This window comes from Symphalangus syndactylus, chromosome X (genome assembly GCF_028878055.3).
Source record: "Symphalangus syndactylus isolate Jambi chromosome X, NHGRI_mSymSyn1-v2.1_pri, whole genome shotgun sequence".
Lineage (NCBI taxonomy): Eukaryota > Metazoa > Chordata > Mammalia > Primates > Hylobatidae > Symphalangus > Symphalangus syndactylus.
The window spans coordinates 61,721,123-61,746,840 of record NC_072447.2 but is presented as its reverse complement, the minus strand read 5'-3'; the positions used below and the strand labels follow the sequence as shown (position 1 = coordinate 61,746,840).

The 25,718-nt window shown below is 43.7% G+C and overlaps 1 protein-coding gene across 13 annotated transcripts in view; it reads left to right on the top strand.

Annotated features, from left to right (window-relative positions):
* The window catches only part of ZNF182 (zinc finger protein 182), a 33,617-nt gene extending 27,757 nt beyond the window's left edge, over positions 1 to 5,860 (top strand). For all 13 annotated transcript variants that reach the window (XM_063634428.1, XM_063634425.1, XM_055267872.2 and 10 more), the window contains one exon: positions 2,918 to 5,860. In XM_063634428.1, coding sequence (XP_063490498.1) covers positions 2,918 to 4,548 — 1,631 coding nt within the window. In that variant the 3' untranslated portion in view covers positions 4,549 to 5,860. The remainder of the gene's footprint in view (positions 1 to 2,917) is intronic.
* Positions 5,861 to 25,718: the final 19,858 nt, after the last annotated feature.

Here is a 25,718-nt window from a genome sequence, read left to right as displayed (position 1 = left end):
TAAAATTTAAAGGTTTATTCTTCCATCACTTTTTACAACATGAGCCTATAAGAATATATATTTATTCATTTCCTACTATGCACAGTTTTTTAAACATTTTAAAAAGTTTTAGTTGACACATAATTGTACATATTTATGGAGTATGGTGTGATGTTTTGATACATATATACAGTGTGTCATGATCAAATTAGGGTAATTAGTATATTCATCACATCAAACGTTTGTTTCTTTGTGGTGAGAACATTCAAAATCTTTTAGCTATTTTGAAAGATACACTATATTGTTAACTATAGACACCCTGCTGTGCAATGTAACACGGAAACTTATTCCTCCTGTCTAATTGTATCTTTGTACCCATTTATCAACCTTTCCCTATCCTCTCCTCCCCTCTTCACCTCCCAGTGTCTGGTCACTATTCTACTCTCTACTTCTATGAGAGTAACTCCTTTAGCTCCCATATATGAGTGAGATCATGCAGTATTTGTCTTTCTGTGCCTGGCTTATTTCACTTAACATAATGTCCTCCAGGCTTATCCATGTAGCTGCAAATGACAGTATTTAATTCTTTTTATGGCTGAACAGTATTCCATTTTGTAAATAGATGACATTTTCTTTATCCATTGATATTCCTTGATGGACACTTAGGTTTGATTCCGTGTCTTATAACACCTTTCTTGCTTCCTTCAAACCTCCACTCCAAGTTGTTTTTCCCTCTCTTTTAGCGAATGATCTCATCTCATTCCTTGCTATTAGAGAAGCAAAGTGATGAAACTTATACCATACCACACACACACACACACACACACACACACCCCACACACACACACTTTAAAAACCCTTCAGCTTCCCTTTCCTATGGCTCAAAATAACCTCCAGCATCACCCAGTTTTTCCCTTTGTTTCCTGCCTCAGGTAACAGTGTATGCACAGTTTTATTCACCATTTTTCACTTAGTATTCTAGAACATGTTAAATATATAAATATACTGTTTCTTTTTACAGTAATGTAGTGATTCTTAAAAATCATAATAGTAGTACTTGTAATAGTAGTAGTGTTGGTAAACAATTTAAAGCACTTCCTGTGTACCCTGCAAGCCCTGTTGTAAGTAATTTAATTCTCTCAACATCCATTTGGGTGGGCACTGTTATAATTCCCTTATGGGTGGAGAAGTAAGATACAAATAGTTTAGATCACTTGCCTGAGGTCACAGACCAAGTGAAAGGTTGAGCCAGGATTTTCTCCTGGGCTAGAGAGCCCAGGACCCTAACCACATGGGCCAAACTGCTTCTTACCACCTAAGAAGGTTCAGATTCAGCAGATCTTTGGTGGAGCTTGGGTCCCATGGAGAGCATTTTGTAAAAAGTTCCTCATGTGATTTTGTGTTCATCTCTGGTTAAGAACTAATGCTTAGCTAGCCAAAGAAAGGAACTCAAAGGAAGAAAAACCACAGCTGCACAATCTATGTTAAAATTCAGTATCACTATAGCAAAATGTTAACACTATTGAATCTAAGTGGTAATATGAGTAGTTACTGTACTCTTCTTTCAACTTTTTCTATGCTTGAAAATTTTCATGTAAAAATTTGCGGAAAAGTAAGAAGAAAAGTAAACTATAAAAAAAGATTTAAAATTCACCATATGTACAAAAAGTACTTGCCGTATCTTATTAACTTCAAGATGCCATAGATTTAAAGACATACCACTAAGAAAGAAAAATTGCCACCAATTAACCTATGACATTGATTGTAAGGTGCATCTGGATTCAGAGATGTTAAAATGTGAAATAATGTGCTGCTTGCAACTGATGAAATTAAAGGCAAAGCTTTGCAATTTTAACTGTTTAAATGAGTGATACAGATGACTGACCAGAAGTTAATAAAAATTTAAGTTATATAGGAAGATCAGAGTAAGCTTTTTAGAAAAGACTGACCTGCCTTTTGAAAGTTATCTAGATTCTGAATATAGCAAAATATGGAACACAGGGCTATGTGGGTGATGGAACATGAAGAAGGGTTTGGAATACAGAATAGGCAGAGGTTTTAGTGGAAATAGTATAGGCAGGAGCAGAGAAGGTGGTGTTGAAGAGCTGTGAATGCAAGCTTTGATGGATACACAGGTGAACCCAGATTGGGCAAATATTTTTCGCTTTTTGTTGTTGTCAAGCTAATCATTCTATATTTTTCTTTCATTCATTGAGAATATGGATTCAGTGTTACTATTGTAAGACATGAGTCTGGGAATCATGCTGTTGCACTTCCACCTAGACAGAAATTCTGTAAGTCAGGTACAGTTAAGACTTCATATGATACTGGCCAGGTGTGATGGTTCACACCTGTAATCCCAGCACTTTGGGAGGCTGAGTCGGGAGGATTGCTTGAGACCAGGAGTTTGAGACCAGCCTGGGCAACACAGTGAGACCTTGTCTCTGCAAAAAAATACAAAAATTAGCCAGATGTGGTGGCTTGCGCTTGCAGTCCCAGCTACTCAGGAGGCTGAGGTGGGAGGATTGCTTGAGCTCAGGAGGTCAAGGCTGCAGTAAGCTGTGATTTTGCTCCTAAACTCCAGCCTGGCAACAGAGCTGAGATCCTGTTTCTTAAAAAAAAAAAAAAGTTTATATGATAACTGAAGATCAAATTGGGCAAATATTTTTAGCTTTTTAAGATCGAGGGTATAAGCTTCCCAGAGTTGATGGAAGTCAGGTATGATGTATAAATAGAGGTAAGAAAGACTGAGGTGTCAGGGTAAGATTGTTCTTGGTAACAAAAAGACCAGCAGGTGGGAGTTTAGTAAAAAACTCTCTCTCCAGGAACTCTGATAAAATGAGATTATAGTATCAGCTTTCATATGGCAGAATAATTCTAAAGAAGGTCTGCTCCATAATGTCAAAGCATAAAGGTGGTTTATTTTACTTCTTTCTAGAAGTCTGTCAAGTTGATGAACAGATTGAGAGGGAACATCAGGATGACCAAGATAAATGTCTGCTGATGCAAGTTGGATTTTCTGACAAGAAAACAATTACCACCAAGAGTGCTCGTGACTGTCATGAGTTTGGAAACATACTTCATCTGAGTACAAACCTTGTTGCTTCAATACAAAGACCTGATAAACACGAATCATTTGGAAATAATATGGTAGATAATTTAGACTTATTTAGTACACGTTCTGCAGAAAATAAATATGATAATGGATGTGCAAAATTGTTCTTCCATACTGAGTATGAGAAAACAAATCCTGGAGTGAAGCCCTGTGGCTATAAAGAGTGTGGGAAAGGTCTTAGGCGAAAGAAAGGCCTTAGTCTACATCAGAGAATTAAAAATGGAGAGAAACCCTTTGAATGTACTGCATGTAGGAAAACCTTCAGCAAGAAGTCACACCTCATTGTACATTGGAGAACTCATACGGGAGAGAAACCTTTTGGATGTACCGAATGTGGAAAAGCCTTTAGTCAAAAATCTCAACTCATTATACACTTGCGAACTCATACAGGAGAGAGACCCTTTGAGTGTCCTGAATGTGGAAAAGCCTTCAGAGAAAAGTCAACTGTCATCATACATTACAGGACTCACACAGGAGAAAAACCTTATGAATGTAATGAATGTGGAAAAGCCTTCACTCAGAAGTCCAACCTCATTGTCCATCAGAAAACCCACACTGGAGAGAAAACCTATGAATGCACTAAATGTGGAGAATCTTTCATACAGAAGCTTGATCTAATTATACATCATAGTACCCATACAGGAAAGAAACCCCATGAATGTAATGAGTGTAAGAAAACTTTCAGTGATAAGTCAACTCTCATTATACACCAGAGAACTCATACAGGAGAGAAACCTCATAAATGTACTGAATGTGGGAAGTCTTTCAATGAGAAGTCAACCCTCATTGTGCATCAAAGAACTCATACAGGAGAGAAACCCTATGAATGTGATGTGTGTGGGAAAACCTTCACGCAAAAGTCAAACCTTGGTGTACATCAGAGAACTCATTCAGGAGAGAAACCGTTTGAATGTAATGAATGTGAGAAAGCCTTCTCTCAGAAGTCCTACCTCATGCTACATCAGAGAGGTCATACAGGAGAGAAACCTTATGAGTGCAATGAATGTGAAAAAGCATTTTCACAGAAATCATATCTCATTATACATCAAAGAACTCATACAGAAGAAAAACCCTATAAATGTAATGAATGTGGCAAAGCCTTCAGAGAAAAGTCAAAGCTCATTATACATCAGAGAATTCATACAGGAGAGAAACCCTATGAATGTCCTGTGTGTTGGAAAGCTTTTAGCCAGAAGTCACAGCTCATAATACATCAGAGAACACACACGGGAGAGAAACCCTATGCATGCACTGAGTGTGGCAAAGCCTTCCGAGAAAAGTCAACATTCACTGTACATCAAAGAACTCATACTGGAGAGAAACCCTATAAATGTACAGAATGTGGGAAAGCCTTTACCCAAAAATCAAACCTTATTGTACATCAGCGAACCCATACAGGAAAGAAAGCCCATGGAAGAGGCCACACTCGGAAGTCAAAGTTCATGGCAGATTAGAGAGCTAATCAGCAGTATCTATTATGGACACTGAAAGAAAGTTGTGTCAGTTTTACTCACATTTTAAAAGTATATTCTGACTTGTGGTTTAAATATGGGAGTAAATTCAGCCTTTCTTCTTTTCATCTCAGTCATAACCCAAAAGCTATGGGAGAAAAAGCAGAAGTGTAATCTCTGTATCTGACAAAATTAGGAGACAGCTGCAACCCTGATGAGAGGGCTGCCACAGGCAGAGGAAATGAAGCACTGGTGCAGGAGATTTCAGAGTGAGCGTGCTCAAGGCTGCAGATGTGAGACAGCACTGGTAAGGACTCTTAGCTGAGGTTCGGGATATACCCTGAGGTGCGGAACCATAGATATAACTGTGGTAACAGTGCACGGGCAGGTAGGAGGTAGGATGTTTCCTAGACCATTTGGGGTCTGAGGAGAAACAGGCTGGGGCCTCGAGAAGGAGTCACTCAGGCAAGCCGTATTTGTAGAAAGTAGTCTACTGATGGGAGCAACAGTTATGGGGTGCTGGGGGAAGAGAAGGGACTTTTCCTTGTGAAGAGCCCTACAGTTGCCCCTATTTACTGACTTGGGAGAAGTAAAGTCAGAAAGAACTAACAGATGTGGGGGAAAAAATTCTCAGTTGTCAAAAAAAACTGATCTGCTTAGAATGTGGCCCTGGTTTCTTTTCCCACATGAACCTCCAGCAAATAGCAAGTCCAGGGAAAAATCTTCTCATTCAAAGAGGAATTATTCAAAAGTAATCAAAACCACAAATGCATATGGTTTTTGGGCCAGCAATTCCACTTTTAGGAATGTACATACACATGTACAAAATGATGAACATACAGAAGTATTAATGCACTGTTTGTGAAAACAAAAGATTGGAAGCTGTCTAAATGACACCATATCAGGGTTCTGGTTCCCTAAATTGTGGTATATTCATACAGCCTACTCCTGGGTAGACAACAACGAATAAATAAGGAGAACTTGGGTACCATTTATGTAGTGATGTGGGATAACCTTCAGTTTATGTTATTAGGTAGGAAAAACAAGGTTGAGGACAGTGAGTATAATACGCTGCCATTTGTATATAAAAAGGAGAAAAATGGTAAGTACATAATTGTGAATTCATAAGTTATCTCTGGAAAGAGACAAGAGAACCTGGTAACCCTGATTACCTTGGGATGGGAAGGAGCAGTGGTGGCTGGGGGGATGGAATTGAGAGGGAGACAACTGTATCCTTTCATAGCTTTTGAAAATGTGGGTGTACTATGTACTATGTGGATGTACTACCTTTTCAAAAATAAAACATTTAAAAAGCTGTTTTGTTCTACTGTTATAGTAAAGTCACAGTCTAGGTACAGGATTTTATAACATTTAATATAGGTATGCTCAATGTAGAGTTTATTTTTAGTGAATAAATCGAAGAACCAAGCAGATAGAACAACAGTTATTCAATCAATTCCAGAGGCACATAGGCATTATTTTCCTGAGGCTGCCAAATAAAGTGATTCTCCGGTCAGCTGGGACCACATTAGGTAACTAAAATAATTGAGACTGGAACATGCACAGTGACATCTGTGAAAAGATCCTGTACTAAAGCCCACCAAGGACTTTCCATATCTTAACGAAATGATTTTTATTACATCATTCATACAAACGCTTTTTACAAGTGCTGCAAAACACGAATCCATAGAGAGGTTGAATAACTTGCTCCTCTAAGGTTGCACTAGTGCTGGTGATACATATTTTCCAAGGTGAGAGACAGATTGAGAGTGATGGTCTGAATGGACATAGCCAAAGACCACATAACAGGACATTTGCTTCAGAACGAGAGGTCCTGCTTGTGAATTACTGTATTTGTGGCCCTCATGCTTCTGTGGCCTTTCACTGGGGCCATCTCTTTGCTGGAACTGGACAACTTAAGCTATGAAAAACTAGGGATGGGCAATGTTTGGATTTATCAAAATGGGTGGGTGAGTTAGACCTGAGACCCTGCCTGTGCCCTTCCGGGTCTTCTTTTTTCCCTGAGTAATCCTGCAAGGAAACAAGCCATGGGTTCACTTTATGAACTATTTAAGGTAAACATGTCACATTCAGTGCCTTTCTAGGGAGAGGAAACGTGGGGCAGACTGGCTTGCTCCTGGTGCAGTCTCCTTGAAAGATGCCCAAGGGCACTGGAAATAAAGCTATTTTGTCTTTCTACTTATAGAGAATCTTGCTAGGGTTCCAGGTCCATTGAAGGCCATCCTGTAGTGGGGTGGGAGTGAGGGTCAGATCTCACCATTTCAGGTAGATCTTGGACTCCTGCTTCCTGGGACACAAATGGCAAGCTGATGGCCCACATGTGGGTGAATGGAGGTGAGTGAAGCACAGACAGGGGAATGGATGGAGATGAACATCAGCATGTGAATAAAAGGATTGGGATTGGAGGAAGAGAGAGGAGGGTAATGAAGGGCCAAGTGGGGAGTGAATGGAGTAAAGAGGGGCAGAAGGGTGGTGAACAGGGAAGAGTAGGGCGAAATGGGGGAAATATCCAGTGGTGTGAGTTACTGGAGAAGAAACAGTTGAGTGTAAGTAAACATGAGTAGTGTTGGGGAGAGAAGGAGGGAGTAGAGTGGCAGTGAGTGAGTGGAGAGTGGAGGAAATTGGGAGTGAGATGAGGCACAGTGTGAATGACAGTGGTTAATGGGTTGGGTGAGGAGCAGTGCAGGAAAGTGGCAAAGCATGGCATGACGCTAATGAGTGAAGAGGGGAAGAATGCCGGGCAGTCAAGGTGAGAAGACTGTGCTGGAATGGGAGGCACTCTGTGAGGTGAGTGATGGGGATCTGTGGTGTCAGAGGTTATAGGGTCTTGGGGTCTCAGTGATGCATGACCTTGCGTTGGTGGTGATGGGGAGTTGGGTGGAGGTGGGAGGTGATCCCTGGGGTTTCTGCACAAAGAGGAACTGCGCTGAAGACCCTGCAGTGACCACAGGTGTATGGGATGGGATCAGCCTGTGTTCTGGACACAGTGCTCAATGAATGTCACTTCTCTGTTCCATCCCTGATGTGGTTTGGATCTGTGTCCCCATCCAAATCTCATGTCGAATTGTAATCCTGTGTTGGAGGAGGGATCTGATGGGAGGTGATTGGATCTTGGGGGTGGAGTTCTCATGTATGGTTTAGCACCATCCCCCCTTGGTACCATATAGTTAGTGACTTCTGGTGAGATCTGGTTGTGTAAACGTGTGTAGCACCTTCTTCCTTTCTTCCTCCTGCTCCTGCCATGTAAGATGCCTGTTCCCTCTTTGCCTTCTGCCATGAGTGAAAGCTCCCTCAGGCCTCCCTGGAAGCAGATGCTTCCATGCTTCCTGTACGGCCTGCAGAACAGTAAGCCAACTTAACCTTTTGTCTTTATAAATCACCCAGTCTCAGGTATTTTAGCAGTGTGAGAACAGACTAATACAATCTCCTTGCCATTGTTACTTATATATACTCAGAGGGGGAGAGGCCCCACTGCAAGAGGTGTCCCTGACACCTCCCCCAAATCAGCTCTGTTGTGCCCCCTTGGCCAGCCCTAAGTCCCACCCCCACATTATGCCAGTTACTTAATTTGTCTTACTGCTTTAGCTAAAATGTCTAAAATAAAATTAATTATGGTCCTTCTTCACCTTGTTCTTAGGGCTCCCGAAACTATCCTGGATTCCTAAGATCAGCCCTGTGTCCCTTGATTGACCCTATAACCACCCAGATCAATACTGGGCCCCCAATATTTTAGCCAATTATTTCTTATTATTGTCCTATTTCTTTCGGTAAACTCCAAACTTTGAATTATGATCCCTTCTCACTTTATCCTTTGGGGTCTGTTAATGTGAGAAGTTCCCTTGATACAATGATAGTCTTCAATATGCGACCAGGCAAGCTACCCTAGAAGTCTCAGAATAGAAAGGCTCACAGACCAAATTAAAATGCTTTAGTCAGGCCGGGCGTAGTGGCTCACGCCTGTAATCCTGGCACTTTGGGAGGCCGAGGCAGGTGGATTGCTTAAGGTCAGGAGCTCAAGACCAGCCTGGCCAACATGGTGAAACCCCGTCTCTACTAAAAATACAAAAGTTAGCTAGGTGTGGTGGCACATGCCTGTAGTCCCAGCTACTCGGGAGGCTGAGACAGGAGAATTGCTTGAACCCAGGAGGTGGAGGTTGCAGTGAGCCAAGATTGTCCCCAGCCTGGGTGACACAGTGAGACTCTGCCTCAAAAAAAAAAATAAATAAAATGGTTGAGTCACATGGCTTATTAAATCAATTTTTTTGAAAAATGCAAATACATATACATATTCATATATACACATATCCATATATACACATATGTATATACATATGTATACATATGTGTGTATATATGTATAGGACAGATGTATATATATACATATACATACAGATACGTATATATATGTGTATATATATACACGAAGAATCAAAGAGATGAAGTTGACAGACTTAGGAGAGGGTACAAACAGGATGAAGGACTACATTTCCTGAGTCCTGTGTTATGCAATATTCATAGGCCCTGCCTCTGTCTCTGTCTGTCTCTGTTCCATCAGCCTTATTGGTTACGAGGACCAGAGTTGAGGTTTGAAAAAGGGCCCCATTCAGACTGAAGGTGCTCAAGGTCAATGACATACCTTGCTTACCTCAGCTTATAGCTTACCAATTAGCCTGAACAGTGATGGGTTTTATCTGTGTTCAGTAGAACAATACTAAGTGTCACCAGTTGGTGGTTAATTTAAGTATAATATAACCAAGGTGGTAGGTTACCTTATGAGTTGGTGTTCCTGTCCCTTTCTATCCATAAGTAATATCCTTGTTTGTTCTATCATATTCTATGTATTCTATTTATCTTTAGTACATCTTACAAGTTACTTGCTTGCTAACTATAACACATCTTATGAATTTTGCCTGTCTCAAAAGCTACTTGTTTACTTATCTATACTTCATACATCCTATGCATTTTCTTCATGTCTCATAAGTGTCTAGCTTACTTACTATCTATGCTTAGCACTTCTTGTGAGTTTCCTCCTTCACATTTGTTTTCATGACCTCTAGAGGACAAACAATAGCAAAAATCAAAGCTAGTTCTCTAAAAAGATTAATATATGCAAGAAACTCTAGACTGATCAACAAATAAAATACAAATTTTCAAATGTCCATGATAAATGTCCATCACTACAGATTCTATAAACATTAAAAGGACAGGAAATTATGAAAAATATGCCAATAAATTTAAAAATTTAGTCAATGTAATTAATAATAGGTTATATGATCTTTCTTAGAGATCATATAACCTATTTTAATGATATTGTGTTGAATGTATATGAATATATGAATTCATTTATTCATAATAATAAATTATATAATTATTAATTTCTCTAAAGAGAGAGGGATTTGAGAAAATTCAACACAACATAAATTCTTAGCAAACTAGAAGTAGAAGAGAACTTCCTTAGCCTGATGAAGGGTGTGTTTAAAAGAAGCATGGCAAAACTTAATGGTAACATGGAAAAAATTTCCTCCTGAGATTGGAAATGAGACAAGGACACCTGGTATGCTCCCTTCTAATCAACATCGTACTGGAGGTCTGAGGCAGTGCATTAACGCAAGAAAAAGAAAACGGGTAATGACTGGAAGTGAGTAAGACTTTCAATTTCTGCAGATGATGTGTACATAGAAAAATCCAAAGTATCTACAGATACATTGTTAGAATTAATAAGTGAATTTAGTGAAGTTGCTAAATATAAGCTCAAACTATAGAAATTGTTTTTCTCTGCGTCAGCAACAAACAACTAGAAAATAAAGACACCTGATATGGTTTGAATTTATGTCACCACCCAAATCTCATGTCGAACTGTGATCCCCAATGTTGGAGGAGGGACCTGGGGGGAGGTGATTGGATCATGGGAGTGGATTTCCCCCTTGCTGTTCTTGTGATAGTGAGTGAATTCTCATGAGATCTGGTTGTTTAAAAGTGTGTAGCACCTCCGCCTGTTCTCTATTCCTCCTGCTCCAGCCGTATAAGATGTGCCCCTTTCCTCTTTGCCCTCTGCCATGATTGTAAGTTTCCTGAGGCTTTCCCAGACATGCTTCTTGTACAGCCTGTGGAACTGTGAGTCAATTAAACCTCTTTTCTTTACAAATTACCCAGTCTTAGTTCTTTGTAGCAGTGCGAGAGTAGATTAATACAACACCATAACTTCAGTTGGAGGGAACAGAGAGAAACAACTGATAGGGCCACCTAATGGAGATCCTTGAAAGGAGGAGTTTTGGGGTAGGGTGGAATCTGGTTCTATAACACAAGTAGAAAACACCTGAGCCTTTCACAAGAATGAGAAAAGGAAGTAGAAGTACAAGTCGCAAGTTTGAAAAAGGACAGATCTATAAATGTCTGAGTGCATAAGGAGTGGAGTTGATGACAAGTGGCTGGAGGGAAAGTGAAAAGGGTTAGGGAAAGGGAGGATGACCTAGAAAGGCTTGCTCCAGCTGAAGGAGGCAGGGATCAGATCCTAAGGACAAGGAAGAGAAGCAGGGTTCTTTCTCAAAGCTAAGCAAAGAATGGGGGGAGACATGGGGATGTCCTTTCATCTGAGGAGCTCATATCCATGTCCTGTAATCACCAGAGACCCACTTCCTTTAAGAAAGACATGGTATGTCAATGGCATGCCAAAGGGGTCAACCTAGACACAATAATCATAAATACCAAATTACCTTCCCTCCCCAGACACCAGCTGACTGTAATTCTCCAGTATCACGTCTGCACACACAGTCCTCTGAGCAGTGTCCAGGTGCCACTGCTGCCAGGTGAAGTCCTCAGTCTCATCCTCCAATGTCACTGATCCCTGCATCAACACATGATGGCCCACTGCAGACTGAGGATTTGAAAGCTACCTTCATTCCTCATCCTCCAATGCCACTAATCCTGCAACAACACATGATGGTTCCATCCCTGGGTGATAAGGAAAAGATATATGGGAACTTCTTTATTCTTCTCTGTTCACACAAAAGATGCCTGCACTCAAACTGGGTTTTGTTACACGTTGGAGGAGAAACAAAAATCTTATTAGAGAAACTTCTTTTGGTGATGACAGACAAGCTCTTGGCATACCAATGTTCCCACTGAGAGCAACTGGATACAAGACAAAAACTATTTGGAGGCATCAGAAAGCTGCTGAGGTACCTGAGATTTGAGAGCCCAAGAAGCCAGAGAATTAAAAGACCAAGGTTGTCAGAGCAAATGAAGACTAAGCCTGACTACAGCATGTGCTACCCTTAAGAGTCATAGCTTTTTTCAGTGCTACCCACAAGTCGGGGCTCCAGTCCCTGTGCAAGAGCCTGCCTCTAAGTTTTCTAAGTCTCTCTCCAATGCCTAAGACTAGCTTGGGCCATTGCCATCTGGACAGGTCACTGGACCTGGTTCTAGTACTGCAAGAAGATTGCTCTTGCTGCATGTCCCATATTTCTTTCATAGGATTTTGTGAAATTAAGCCACCAGAATGGTGCCTATGTGCCAAGTTGGGGTGAGGCTCACATTGAGCACAGGATATGTTTTGGGCTTATTTTAAAGGGTCTGCCACCAACCCTTGGGCTTGAGATACATGTGTGGGCTCATGTATTGGCTCATCTGTTAATGTTATAACTGTAGTGCTGCCTTAATCTCCAGCATCTGAGGACAGCAGGGTGCCTTTATTATGAGTACACAAAAAAGTAGAGAGCAAAGATGGAGAAAGATATGTTACGCAAAGACTAACCTAAGAAAGTAGGTATGTTTATACCAATATCAGACATGGAGAAGTGAACCTCCAAATTCAGGATAGCCATGAACTCTATGGAGAGAATGAGGTGAAAGAAGGAAGGTGTATACAGGGAGCTTCAACTGCATTTATCTATAATGGTGTACGTGTATCTATATATGTATGTATGTGCATATATATATATGTGTGTGTGTGTGTGTATATATCTGAAGCAAATATAGCAAAAAATATATAAAGATCTATCAACACTGGGCAGAGAGAACCTGTCTTAGCTTATGCTGCCATAGCAGAATACTGTAGATTGGGTGGCTTAAACAACAAACATGTATTGCTCATAGTCCTGGGGACTGGGAATTCCAAGATCAAGGCACCAGCTGATCTGAAGTCTGTTGAGGTCCACCTTCCTGGTTTGCAGATGGCATCATCTCGTGTGTCCTCACATGGCTAAGAGAAACAGCTCTAGTCTCTTTCTCTTATAAGCCCACTGTATTAGTCTGTTTTTGCATTGTTGTAAAGGAATATCTGCAACTCGGGTAGTTTATAAAGAAAAGAGGTTTGGCTCATGGTTCTGTAGTCTGTACGTGAAGCATGGTGCTCACACCTGTTTCTGGTGAGGACCTCATAGTGGAAGGTAAAGGGAAGCCAGCGTGCCACAGGGAGAGAGGAGGAGGTTATCAGGCCCTTTTCAACAATCAGATCTTGCATGAACTCATAGAGCAAGAACTCACTCATTATTGCAAGAATGGCACCAAGCCATCCATGAGGGATCCACTTCCATGATCCAAACACCTCCCACCAGACCTCATTTCCAACACTGGGAATTACACTTAAATATGAGATTTGGAGGGGACAAACATCCTAACCACATCATTCTGCCCCTGGCCCCCCAAATCTCATGTCTTTCTCACATTGCAAACTACAACTGTTCTTCCCAATAGTCCCCCAAAGTCTTAACTCATTCCAGCATTAACTCAGAAGTCCAAAGTTTCATTTGAGACACGAGGTAAGTCCTTCCACCTATGAGCCTATAAAAATCAAAAACAAGTCATTTACTTCCAAGATACAATGGTGGTACAGGCATTGGGTAAACATTTCCATTTCAAAAGGGAGAAAGCAGCCAAAAAAAGGGGGCAACAGGCTCCACACAAGTCCGAAACCCAGCAAGACAGACATTAAACCTTAAAGCTCCAAAATAACCTTCTTTGACTCCATGTCCTGCATCCAGGGCACATTTGTACAACAGGTGGGCTCCCAAGGCCTTGGGCAACTCTGCATCTGTGGCTTGGCTGCGCTAACAGGTTGGAGTTAAGTGCCTTCAGGCTCAGGGTGCAAGCCACTGGTAGCTCTACCACTCTTGGATCTGGGGGGCAGTGGCCCCATTCCTACAGCTCCACTAGGCAGTGTCCCAGTGGGGACTCTGCATGGGGGCTCCAGCCCCATATTTCCCCTTGGCACTGCGCTAGTAGAGTCTCTCTGCAGGAGTTCTACCTTTGTGGAAGGCTTCCGCCTGGCCTTACAGGCTTTCCAATACATCCTCTGAAATCTGGCTGGAAGCTGCCAAGCCTCCTCTATTCTTGGATTTTGTGCACCTACAGGCTTAACACTATGGAGAAGCCACCAAGACTATGGCTTGTGCCTTTTAGAATGGTGGCAAGAGCAGTGTCTGGGGCTCTTTGAGCCAAGGCTAGAGCTGGAGCAGCAGGGATGTGAGGAACAGCCTCCTAAGGTGGTGCAGGGCAGTGGTGCCCCAGCCCTGGCCCATGAAACAATTCTTTCCTCCTAGCCCTCTGGGCTTGTGATGAGAGGGACTGTCCCAAAGGTTTCTGAAATGGTTTTGAGGCCTTTCCCCCATTGTCTTGGCTATTGGCACTTGGCTCCTTTTCAGTCATGCTAATCTCTCTAGCAAGTGGGTGTTCCAAAGCCCACTTGTATTCCTCTCTTGAAAAATGCTCTTTCCTTCTCTACCACATGGCCAGGCTGCAAATTTTCCAAGTTTATTTTTGTTGTTGTTTGTTTGTTTTTGAGACGGAGTCTTGCTCTGTCACCCAGGCTGGAGTGCGCAATGGCACAATCTCGGCTCACTGCAACCTCTGCCTCCCAGGTTCAAGTGATTCTTCTGCCTCAGCCTCCCAAGTAGCTGGGACTACAGGCACCCACCACCACACCTGGCTAATTTTTGTATTTTTAGTAGAGACGGGGTTTTGCCATGTTGTCCAGGCTGGTCTCGAACTCCTGACCTCAGGTGATCTGCCCATCTCGGCCTCCCAAAGTGCTGGGATTACAGGCATGAGCCACCACGCCCAACCAAATTTTCCAAGTTTTTATGCTCTGCTTCCTTTTTAGATGTAAGTTCCAACTTTTTTTTTTTTTTTGAGACGGAGTTTTCGCTCTTGTCGCCCAGGCTGGAGTGCAATGGCGTGCGATCTCGGCTCACCGCAACCTCCGCCTCCTGTGTTCAAGCGATTCTCCTGCCTCAGCCTCCCGAGTAACTGGGATTACAGGCATGCGCCTCCATGCCCGGCTAATTTTTTTTGTATTTTTAGTAGAGATGGGGTTTCTCCATGTTGGTCAGGCTGATCTCGAACTCCTGACCTCAGGTGATCCACCCGCCTCGGCCTCCCAAAGTGCTAGGATTACAGGCGTGAGCCACCGCGCCTGGCAGTTCCAACTTTTAAGTCATTTCTTTGCTCCCATATCTATCCATATGCCTCTTTTTGAATGCTTTGCTGCTTAGAAATGTCTTCTGCTGGAGGAGGTGGAGGTTGCAGTGAGCCAAGATCATGTCACTGCACTCCAGCCTGGGCAACAGAGTGAGACTCCGTCTCAAAAAAGAAAGAAAGAAAGAAGAAAGAAAGAAAGAAAGAAAGAAAGAAAGAAAGAAAGAAAGAAAGAAAGAAAGAAAGAGAGAGAGAGAGAAAGAAAGAGAAAGATCACATATGACTGAGAAAATATTTGTCATCTCCTTCGATCGTATTATTTGATCTTTTTTTTTTTTAACTTTTAACTAAAAAGTAAACTTTAATGTTGAAAATGCAAATGGGGAAGACAGAAAAGATCACACACAAGGCTGTCACTTCACACTTGGAAGGTTGCACAGCGGCTGGGCAGAGGCGCTCCACACTTCCCAGGCAGGGCGGCAGGCTGGGCAGAGGTGCTCCTCACTTCCCAGACAGGGCGGCAACCGGGCAGAGGCACTCCTCACTTGCCAGATGGTGGGCAGCTGGCCAGAGGGGCACCTCACTTCCCAGACGGGGTGGCTAGGCAGAGGCGCTCCTCGCTTCCCAGAGAGTTGGGCAGCTGGACAGAGGTGCTCCTCACTTGCCAGACGGTAGGCAGCCGGGCAGAGGCGCCCCTCACTTCCCAGACAGTTGGGTGGCTAGGCAGCATATTACTTGTTCTTATCCACAAACCAGTAATATGTCTTCTTTACTCTCTTGGCAATAAAAAATCACATTAAAAAAAAAGACATTTCTTCTGCTGGATACTCTAGGTCATCAGTCTTAAGTTCAACCTTCCATAAATCCCTAGGGCATGGACACAATGCAGCCAAATTCTTTGCTACAGCATAACAAGTGTGACCTTTGCTCCAACTCCCAATAAATTCCTAATTTCCATCTGAGACTTAGCCTGGCCTTCACTGTCCATTTCTATCAGCATTTTTTTTCATTGTCAAGACTCAACACAATCTGTCAGCATTTTGGTCACAATCATTTAACCAGTCTCTAACGTTAAAGTTCCTGTCTTCTTCTGAGCCCTCCAAACTCTTCCAACCTCTGCTCATTACCCGGTTCCAAAGCTGCTTCCACATTTTCAAGTATCTTTATAGCAATGCCCCACTTCTCAATACCAATTTTCTGTTAGTCCATTTTTGCATTGCTGTAAAGGAATACCTGAGACTCAAGTAATTTATAAAGAAAAGAGGTTTGGCCGGGCGTGGCAGTGACTGCACTCCAGCCTGGGCGACAGAGCAAGACTCCATCTCAAAAAAAAAAAAAAAAAAAAAGAAAAGAGGTTTATTTGGTTTGTGGTTCTGCAGGCTGTACATGAAGATAGTGCCAGCATCTGCTTCTGGTGAGGTCCTGGGGAAGCTTACAATCATAATGGAAGGTAAAGGGGAGCCAGCATGTCACATGGTGAGAGAGGGAGCAAGAGAGAGGGAGGGGAGAGGTGCCAGGCTCTTTTATTTTTTTACTTCAATAGCTTTTGGGGTATAAGTGTTTCTTTGTTACGTGAATGAATTTTATAGTGGTGAATTCTGAGATTTTAGTGCACCCATCACCCAAGTAGCAAATATTGTACCTAATGTGTAGTTTTTTTTTAATCCTCGGCCCCCCTTCCCTCTCCCCCTTCTGAGTCTCCAAAGTCTATTATATCACTCTGTATGCCAGGCTCTTTTAAACAGCCAGATCTCACATGAACTCATAGAGTGAGAATTCAGTCATTACCACAAGGATGGTACCAAGCCACTCATGAGGGATGTGCCCCCATGACGCAAACACCTCCCACTAGGCCCTACCTCCAACATCAAGAATCACATTTCAACATGAGATTTGAAGGGGATAGACATCTAAACCATATCAGACACTAACCTCATCATGGGGATTCCACTCTTGTGACCTCATCTAATCCTAACTACTTTCCAAAGGCCCCTCCTCCTAATACTATCCCATTAAGGTTAACGTTAAGGGTTTTGACATATGAATTGGGCACGGGAAGGGGACACAAACATGTGATCTGCACACTATCCAAGTACTTTTCTCTATACCTTTTGGTTTGTTTGAAATATTTCATAATTTTGAAAAATAACTTTAAAAATAAAAAGTTAGGCCAGGCACAGTGGCCACATCTATAATCTCAGCACTTTAGGAGGCTGAGGCAGGTAGATTGCTTGAGCTCAGATGTTCGAGACCAGCCTGGGCAACATGGCGAAACCCCATCTCCACAAAAAAAATATAAAAGTCAGCCAGGCATGATGTTGCTTGCCTGTGGTCCCAGCTACTTGGAAGGCTGAGGTGGGAGAATTGCTTGAGCCCAGGAAGTTGAGGCTCCAGTGAGCTGATATTGTGTCACTGCACTCCAGCCTGGGTGACAGGGCAAGACCCTGTCTCAAAAAATATTAGGAAAATGCTAACAAAATGAAAAATGGACATAAAATTTGAAAACAAAAACATTAAGTGGGACAAAGAAGGATATTTTAATAATAATAAAAGGTGACATTCATCAAAAGACATGGTGGTAATGCATGTTTATGTACCTAACAACATAGATTTAAAGTCAGTGATGAACCCTCAATTACAGAGACAGAAATTATCACACATCTCTTAAACAGACAAAAAATAATGACTCATTTGAATAGCACAATTATTAAGCTCGATCTATGTCTGATACATGGATATGGGTATACATACACATATTTAAATCCAATGAGGAATACACAGGAAACATTTACAAACATAGATGACTCAGAGAATCCCAACAAATCGTAGAGACACTTTGTTTAAGCACAATGTGATAAAATTAGAAATGGAAAAAGTCTCCCCCCAAATTATTATTTTATTAAAGAAAAAAATCAAAAATAAAAGTATGAACATATTAGAAATGAACAACGAGTACACATTAAATATAAAAATATGCAGAATGTGGCAAAAACTGAATTGAAAAATGTGCCCATTGCATACATTATAAGTGGAATCTAGAAAGAAATGAACCAAACGTTTAATATAAAAACAGCAAAATTAGTCCAAATAATGTAAAAAGTAGGAATTAAGGATAAAATGAGACATTAACACATAGAACAAAATATTAGGTTTCGTTAACAAAATCACTAGGGTAGATTTTAAAAGTGATAGGTCAAAGACATCTGATTAAGAAAAATGATAAAAGAAACATTAGGAATGAGAAAGGGAACATTATTACACATACAAGGAGATTAAAAATAAAAAAGAAACAATCTAAGTCTTCCAATTAGAAAGGGGAATTGGCCACAAACCTTTAGTCTTCTCTCTCCCTAGACACAAATATGCTGCCCTTAAAATAATATGTATTTTTAAAAATTTATAAACCCACCAGAATGAAGGGATTGGGAGAGACATTTCCATTCATGTTTTTTTTATTATTATTATACTTTAAGTTTTAGGGTACATGTGCACAATGTGCTAAAAAACTTAGCAAACTGGAAATCGTTAAGAACTCATGCTGGGGGAAGTCAGGGACCCTGAATGGAGGGACCTGCTGAAGTTGTGACAGAAGAACATAAACTATGAAGATTTCATGGACATTTATCACTTCCCCAATCAATACTCTTATAATTTCCTATGCCTGTCTTTACTTTAATGTCTTAATCCCATCATCTTCCTAAGCTGAGGATGTATGTCACCTCAGGACCTGTGATGATTGCGTTAACTGCACAAATTGTTTGTAAAGCATGTGTGTTTGAACAATATGAAATCTGGGCACCTTGAAAAAGCGATGTTCAGGGAACAAGGGAGATAACCATTAGGTCTGACTGCCTGGGAGCCAGGCAGGACAGAGCCATATTTCTCTTATTGCTGAAAATGGGTAAGAGAAATATTGCTGAATTCTTTCCCCAGTAAGGAATATTAATAATTAACAGCCCTGGGAAAAGAATGCATTCCCGGGGGGGGGGGCCTCTAAAATGGCCGCTGTGGGGGGTGTCTGCCTTATGTAGTTGCAGATAAGGGATGAAACACGCCCTGGTCTCTTGCAGTGCCCCCGGGCTTGCTAGGATTAGGAAATTCCAGCCTGGCGAATTCTAGTCAGACCGGTTCTCTGCTCTTGAACCCTGTTAAGATGTTTATCAATGACAATGCGTGCACAGCAGGACATGGAACTTCATTAGTAATTCTAGTTTTGCCCTGACCTTGTGATCTCGCCCTGACCTTCTGCCTTGTGATCTTTTGTTGCCCTTAAAGCATGCGATCTCTGTGACTCACACCCTATTCATACACTCCCCCCCTCTTTGAAAATTGCTAAAACAACTTGCTGGTTTTACAGCTCAGGGGACATCACAGAATCTGCCGACATGTGATGTCTCCCCCAGATACCCAGCTTTAAAATTTCTCTCTTTTGTACTGTTTCCCTTTATTTCTCAGACTGGCCGACACTTAGGGAAAATAGAAAAGAACCTATGTTGAAATGTTGGGGGTTGGTTCCCCCATTAAACTCCCCTAATCTGATAAAGAGTATCTACATAAAACCTACAGCAAACATCATAGTTAATGGTGAATGAGTGAAAGTTTATCCATAGATTAAGAGCAAGGAAAGAATACCTGTTATTACTATCACCATTTCTGCTCAGCATTGTATTAAAGATCCTAGCCAATGCAATCATCAAGAAAAAGAAATTAAAAATGTAAAGGATAGGAAGGAGGAAATAAAACTGCCATAATACGCAGATGACATTTTTGTGAATGTAAAAAAGCCTAAAAGTATCTTCAGATGATCTAGTACAATTTATAAGTGAACTTATCAGGATCATTGGATAAAATGTCAACGTAATAAACTGTATACATACAACTATATTTCTACATATCAGGAACAACAATAAGAAAATGAAACTTTAAGGCTACTTACTAGAACATCAAGAAATGTACCAAAAAAAACTAGGAAAAAATTTAACAAAATATGTACAAAACCCACTGTAGAGAAAATTACAAAATATTATTGAAAGAATGTAAAGGCCTGAATAAGACAGTCAAGTACTGGGACAAGGATAGACAAATAGATAAATGGATCAGAATAAACAATCTAGAAATAGATCTACACATAGATTATTGGCTGAACTACAACAAAGGCCACAGTAAAATTCAATGGGGAACAGATACTCTTTTGGTGCTGGAGCAACTGAATAGCCTTGGAAAAAATAATCTTGATCTCTACCTCATATTGCAAGAATTAAAGGTTGTTACATAAATGAGCCAAAGATGGTCCCTGTATATTGACTCTTTGTTGTTCACTTCTTCACAGCAGGCTGGTGCCAAATTCAAATTCTTACACATCAATTGCTTTAAATATAGCCCAAGTAATATTTTTAGCCATTCAGAACCTCCCTGCTTTGCATACCCTGCAAAACTGCACCTAGCCTCTGCCAGCCATAGATACAACAAATTCTGGGGCTATAAAAGACACCAAGCTGCTGCTGCCCCTCAGAGCTCTCTGAGACAGACTCCCCATCTTGCTGCTGAGCCACATCACCTGGACACATAACCCCTTCTCCAATTCCCTTCTCCACTGGGAGTTCCATTGCCCTCTTCCCTTTTTGGGCAGTGGCCCCATGCCACTGTCTCAGGAGGTCTCCTGCTGTAGGGAACTTCCCCTCTTGTGCAATGTGTCCTGGTGCCACCCAAATGACAGCTTGTTTTGTAATACTGACATGTCATGATCATGTCTTTTCTTGGATCAGCCCTGAAATCTTCAAACTTGCTACATGGGGTGATAAGGATGGGATTTTGGCAGTGATCAAGGAATTGGTCAGTAGGATCATCACTTGGCAAATCGATACTGGATGGCTTCAAGTAGTTGGATCTCAAATCTGGAATGCCTCCATATCAGTTTGGCATGACATTGCTCTGTGCTGTGTTATATTCTCTAAGAATGTTGTGATAATTTTAGAGATAATCTCTAAGTCTCTCTAGGCTGGTCTTGGACTGACTGTGTCTATTCTCCTGCCTCTATTTATTTAGTTAGTTTTATATTTATGAGACAGAGTCTAGCTTTGTTGCCTGGGCTGGAGTGCAGTATCATGATCACTGCACTCAAAGTGCAGTGCACTCAAAGCTCACTGCAGCCTCAAAATCCTAGGCTCATGCAATCCTCCCACCTCAGCGTCCTGAGTAGCTGGGACTACAGGTATGCACCAATATGCCTGGCTATTTATTTTTATTTTTAGTAGAGACAGGGTCTCACTATGTTGCCTTGGCTGGTCTCAAAGTCCTGGGCTCAAGCAATCCTCCTGCCTTGGCCTCCCAAAATGTTGGGATTACAGACATGAGCCACTGCACCTGGCCTGTGTTACACTATTTTTTTGTGGTCTCTTCCTGTGCTTCATTAACCTGGTCATGCCAGTATTTGAGTGAATTTATCTCATTAGAACTGACTTTTGGGGTCAGAGGTGTGGTACTGCCTGGGGAAGGAGGTCAGCTTGCCCGCCTGAGGCCCCACTAGGCAGGTGCTGAACACTATAAGGCCTATAGACCCACACACATAAAGGGGAGGAGTACACATCTCTGGAATGAAGGTGGCCTACCCTCACCCCATGACGGGCTAGAGTGGGAGGAGTTCCCTGTGGCCAGGCCAGTGATTTGGGGTACTCTGAGACAAGAGGACATCCTTACTTTTGGGGACCACTATGGCAGGTACATGAGCTAATCAGGCAGAGATGCCAGGCTGAGGCCACTCCCATATGCACAGCTGGGGGAGATGCCTTTACAAGCAGTTAGCATGCCACAGCTGTTGTGATATTCAGTTATTCTCTTGTGAATGTCATCTTTGTAGCCCCTTTGCAGAGGAATATCGATACCCCAACCCTTGGGCTAAGCCAGATAAAGCATTGCTTAAAGTGACCAAAGGCAGGAAGTTTAAGTCCCAGAGCCTCCAGGCCCTCCAAAAGAGGTGGCTGTCCTATTGAATCCAAACCAGGGGACCGGTATTGGGCTTGCTCACAGCTGCTTCTCACCAGGACGCCTCACAGAGAGGAGGTGGGAGCCCAACCTCCACGGATGACCAGAAGGATGAGAGGACCCTGGAGAAGAGGATTTGCACCCTCTAGAGGATAAGGCAGAACAATACCACCATGGGAGAGTGAGGAACTTGACCCTCTCCTTTGCCAGCGATCACCTGCAAAGTCAAAAGGACAGAAGAGACAACAGGGGAGGGTCAAGAAGGAGAGGCCATTTCTTATCTGGAGGAGGAGACACCCTCTGACTCACCCGGAGGCCATGCCTGTCCTTAAGAACCTAGCCCAGGAACCAAATGAAAAAGTGGCTTCCTGGCTACAGAGAATGTATTCGAAAGGCAACAGGCCCCTCTGGCAGACAATCAGCCTTTACCACATTAACTGTGGTTTGCCCTCCAGCAAATCAACACCACGGGCCAACACGGGTGCTAGAATCTCCCTCTCCCAGGCAACATTCAAGCTTTAAAGGGCCGTCCCCAAGAGGTGGCCCGCTTGGGAGGAAGAACCAGGAAAGCAAGCTCCACCTGACAGGGGCTGAAGTGAAGCACTTGGCTGCCCCAGGACGGTATGGAAAAGTGGCTTCCCTACTAAAGGATTCTGCACAGTTAGTGCAGAAGCTGGGAGTGACCCCCAGGAGGCTTTGCACTGCAGTCCATGTACACCTGGTCAGTATGGATTTTGCATTTTTGTGAATTTTGGTGGCTTGGAAAGCTGCCCACCATACATGAGGCCTCACAACCCCCTGGGCAGACTGGTGATAGAAAACGTTAGCTGAGGCCAAAGATGTCCTCCATCAGCTCTGCACATTCCAGTGGGATTATCTGGTGACAGATGGCGCGGCATGAGGACTCTATAGTCTGAGGAGGCTGAATGGAGTGCTGAGCCCACACAGTAGTTTCTCAGGGAGCAGCTGACAAGTACAAGTCCTGATTTCTGTCAGTGATGGCTAAGGCTAAACCATCCACCAGGCCATGGCTGCCCTGGATGGAATAGAATCTCATGGAGGACAAACTCACAGCCTAGTGTTGCCTGCAGTTATGAAAACAATACCCCGCCTGGCCTAAATCACAAGGAACATCACCGGCAAGGCCGCCCCCTCGTAGTGCAAATAAACCACCACCAGCCAGGCCCCCAGTTGAGCTGGAACCCTGAGATGCACGGAAGAGGTCATCTATTAGTCAGGGTTCTGCAGAGCAACAGAACCAATAGGAGGCAATATATCTACGTCTATGTGGAGATATGCGGGATTTATTATAAGGAATTGGCCCACATGGGCCCAAAGGCCCACAAGTCCCAAGACCTGTAGTTGGCAAGCTGGGAGCCCAGGAGAGCGGGTGGTGCAGGTCCAGTGTGATGGCCAGCAGGCTTGAGGCCAAGGAAGAGCTGACGTTTTAGTTCATGCTCCAAGGTGGGAATAAACTGATGTCCCAGCCCCAGCACTCAGGCAGGAGGAGTACCCTCTGACTCATGCTCTCCTCAGGCCTTCAACTGGCTGGGTGGGGCCCCCCACATCTGGGAGGGAGTTCAGCTTCACTCAGCCTTCCAGGGAAAGGTTAATCTCACCCAGAAACACACTCACAGCCACACCCAGAACAGTTTTATGCAATGTCTGGGCACCCTGTGGCCCAGGCAAGTTGACATGTAAAATTCACCATCCTGGGTTGTATGGAGCCCTAAGGGACAAGAGGATCCCAAATCGGATGTGCTCTGATAAATCAGTGCAACAACACAATATGAGCCAGGGTGAGGGGACAGCCGTGGCAGGCCTCTGCTTCCAAGGCAGCCTCACATTCAGCACCTGCCTTGATCTCTGCCAGTGACAGGGACCCGCCCCACACTGATCCCGTGGTCATGGAAGCAGGTCCCTCTGGCAGACAATCAGCCTTTTCCATATTAACTGTGGTTTGCCCTCCAGCAAATCAACGCCATAGGCTGGCTGTCAACAGGAGTGCTGGAATCTCCCTCATCCCAGGCAACATTCAAGCTTTAAAGGGCCCTCCCCAGGAGGTGGCCCGCTTGGGAGGAGGAACCAGGAAAGCATCATCACCCTCTTCCTTATTCAGGTTGGCCCAGGGTTGCTAAAAGATGTTTCTGTCCTGGTTGTTGTCCCCAATCTGCCCCTTTTCCCATCGCTGGAACGGGCCCTCTCAGTCAGCGGGTGACCTTAGAGAATGGCCTAAGGGTCCTGTGCTATTGCTGCCACTGACAGGTGGGAGCCGGTTAACCAAGCCCCTTCCCCTGCCAGTGTGGGGGTCCACACACCCCATAGCAGTGGAGGCAAGTCCTGCTGCGCTCACTTGGTTAGGGAAGGGGAACAAACTCCTACCATCTCACCTTCCAGCTCCCCAGTATGAGCTGTGCTGAAAGCCACTACTAACTTGTGAGGCTAACTCCAGACTACGGAGCCTTAAACAAGGCTGTCCCCTTGCTTAGAGCACTTCTACCAGACATCTTTGCCTTAAGACGACATTTAAAACAACCCGGCTAAACGGTTTGGAGTTGAAGAGTCTGCTGACATGTTCTGTTCCATGAAAATGTCCCAGGAGACTCACCACAATCGCCTTCCCCTTTTGGGGCCAACAGGACACCTTATACTGGTCGCCTCTGGGGTTGTTCAGTACCCCCTCCCTGGCCCCCGACTGCACACAGGCTTTGCACACAGGGCCTGAGTGCTGCCTGCACCCCCAGCAGAGCTCGGCTTTGCCATCACATTGGCAACATCCTCCTCACTGAAAGGGACTAAGGCGCTGTCCCACAGGTGGTCACAGCCCTGAGTGTGTACCTCACTGTGAGGGGATGGGCAACTGCCCCTCCAAAAGGCCCACGGCCCCTCCCAGTCTGTTGAATTCGGGGGCTACGTGTAGAACTCAGAAGGGCAAACTGTCCCCGATCCTGTAAAAGACAAGTTCCCAGAGCTGCAGCCTCCCACACTGGCAGGGACGCCCAACTGTGGCTGGCATGTTTGGATTCTGGCGCCACCACATCCCCCACTTCCAATATTTGCTGGGCGCTATCTGTGGAGTCTCTCTTACCTCTTCCACTCTCTAGCGGGGACCTGAGCAACAGACACCACATAAACGCATGGAGGCTGTTCTGTCGGCTCCCCAACCTGCCCTGAGGGCAGGACTCACGAAGTGAGAAGGTCCAGCCGCCTCCAAATTTGCTTCCCAGAGTGTCTGCCCCAAATGCACAGGCGAGCACCTATCTGTGGGCTTCTGCTGTAGGCGGCTCCCAGTCTCAGCCCAAAGGTATTCGTCACGAGATAGGCATCACCTGGCAGCACCCTGGGTACTTCTGGAAACGGAAGCCTTCCTGGGACACAGCCCATCACCCTACACGCCGAGATTCCTAGTATGCCCTGCACAGTGGGAGAAGCTCCCCATAAAACCGAATCTGCAACAGAGGACCCCGGGTCAAAATAGAAACGGGCTCCACGGGCTCCACAGGCTCCGGCTAAACTCGGCCCTCCTGGAGTGCCGCAAGCCCTTAAGCAAATTGCCACGTGCCCTGCTGGTGAGGCAAACTTGCCAAACCTTAGAAATAATTCCACCCCTTGCTCGAGGGGGACCAGAGGGAGGAAAGCCAGCACTCTCAAAACAAGAAAAGCGATGCTCTTTCTTTACAGATGGAGCGAACACGGGGAATACGAGAGTCAGGCAATGACATCTGCACCCCAGTCCACCAGTCCACTTTCCTTGTGGG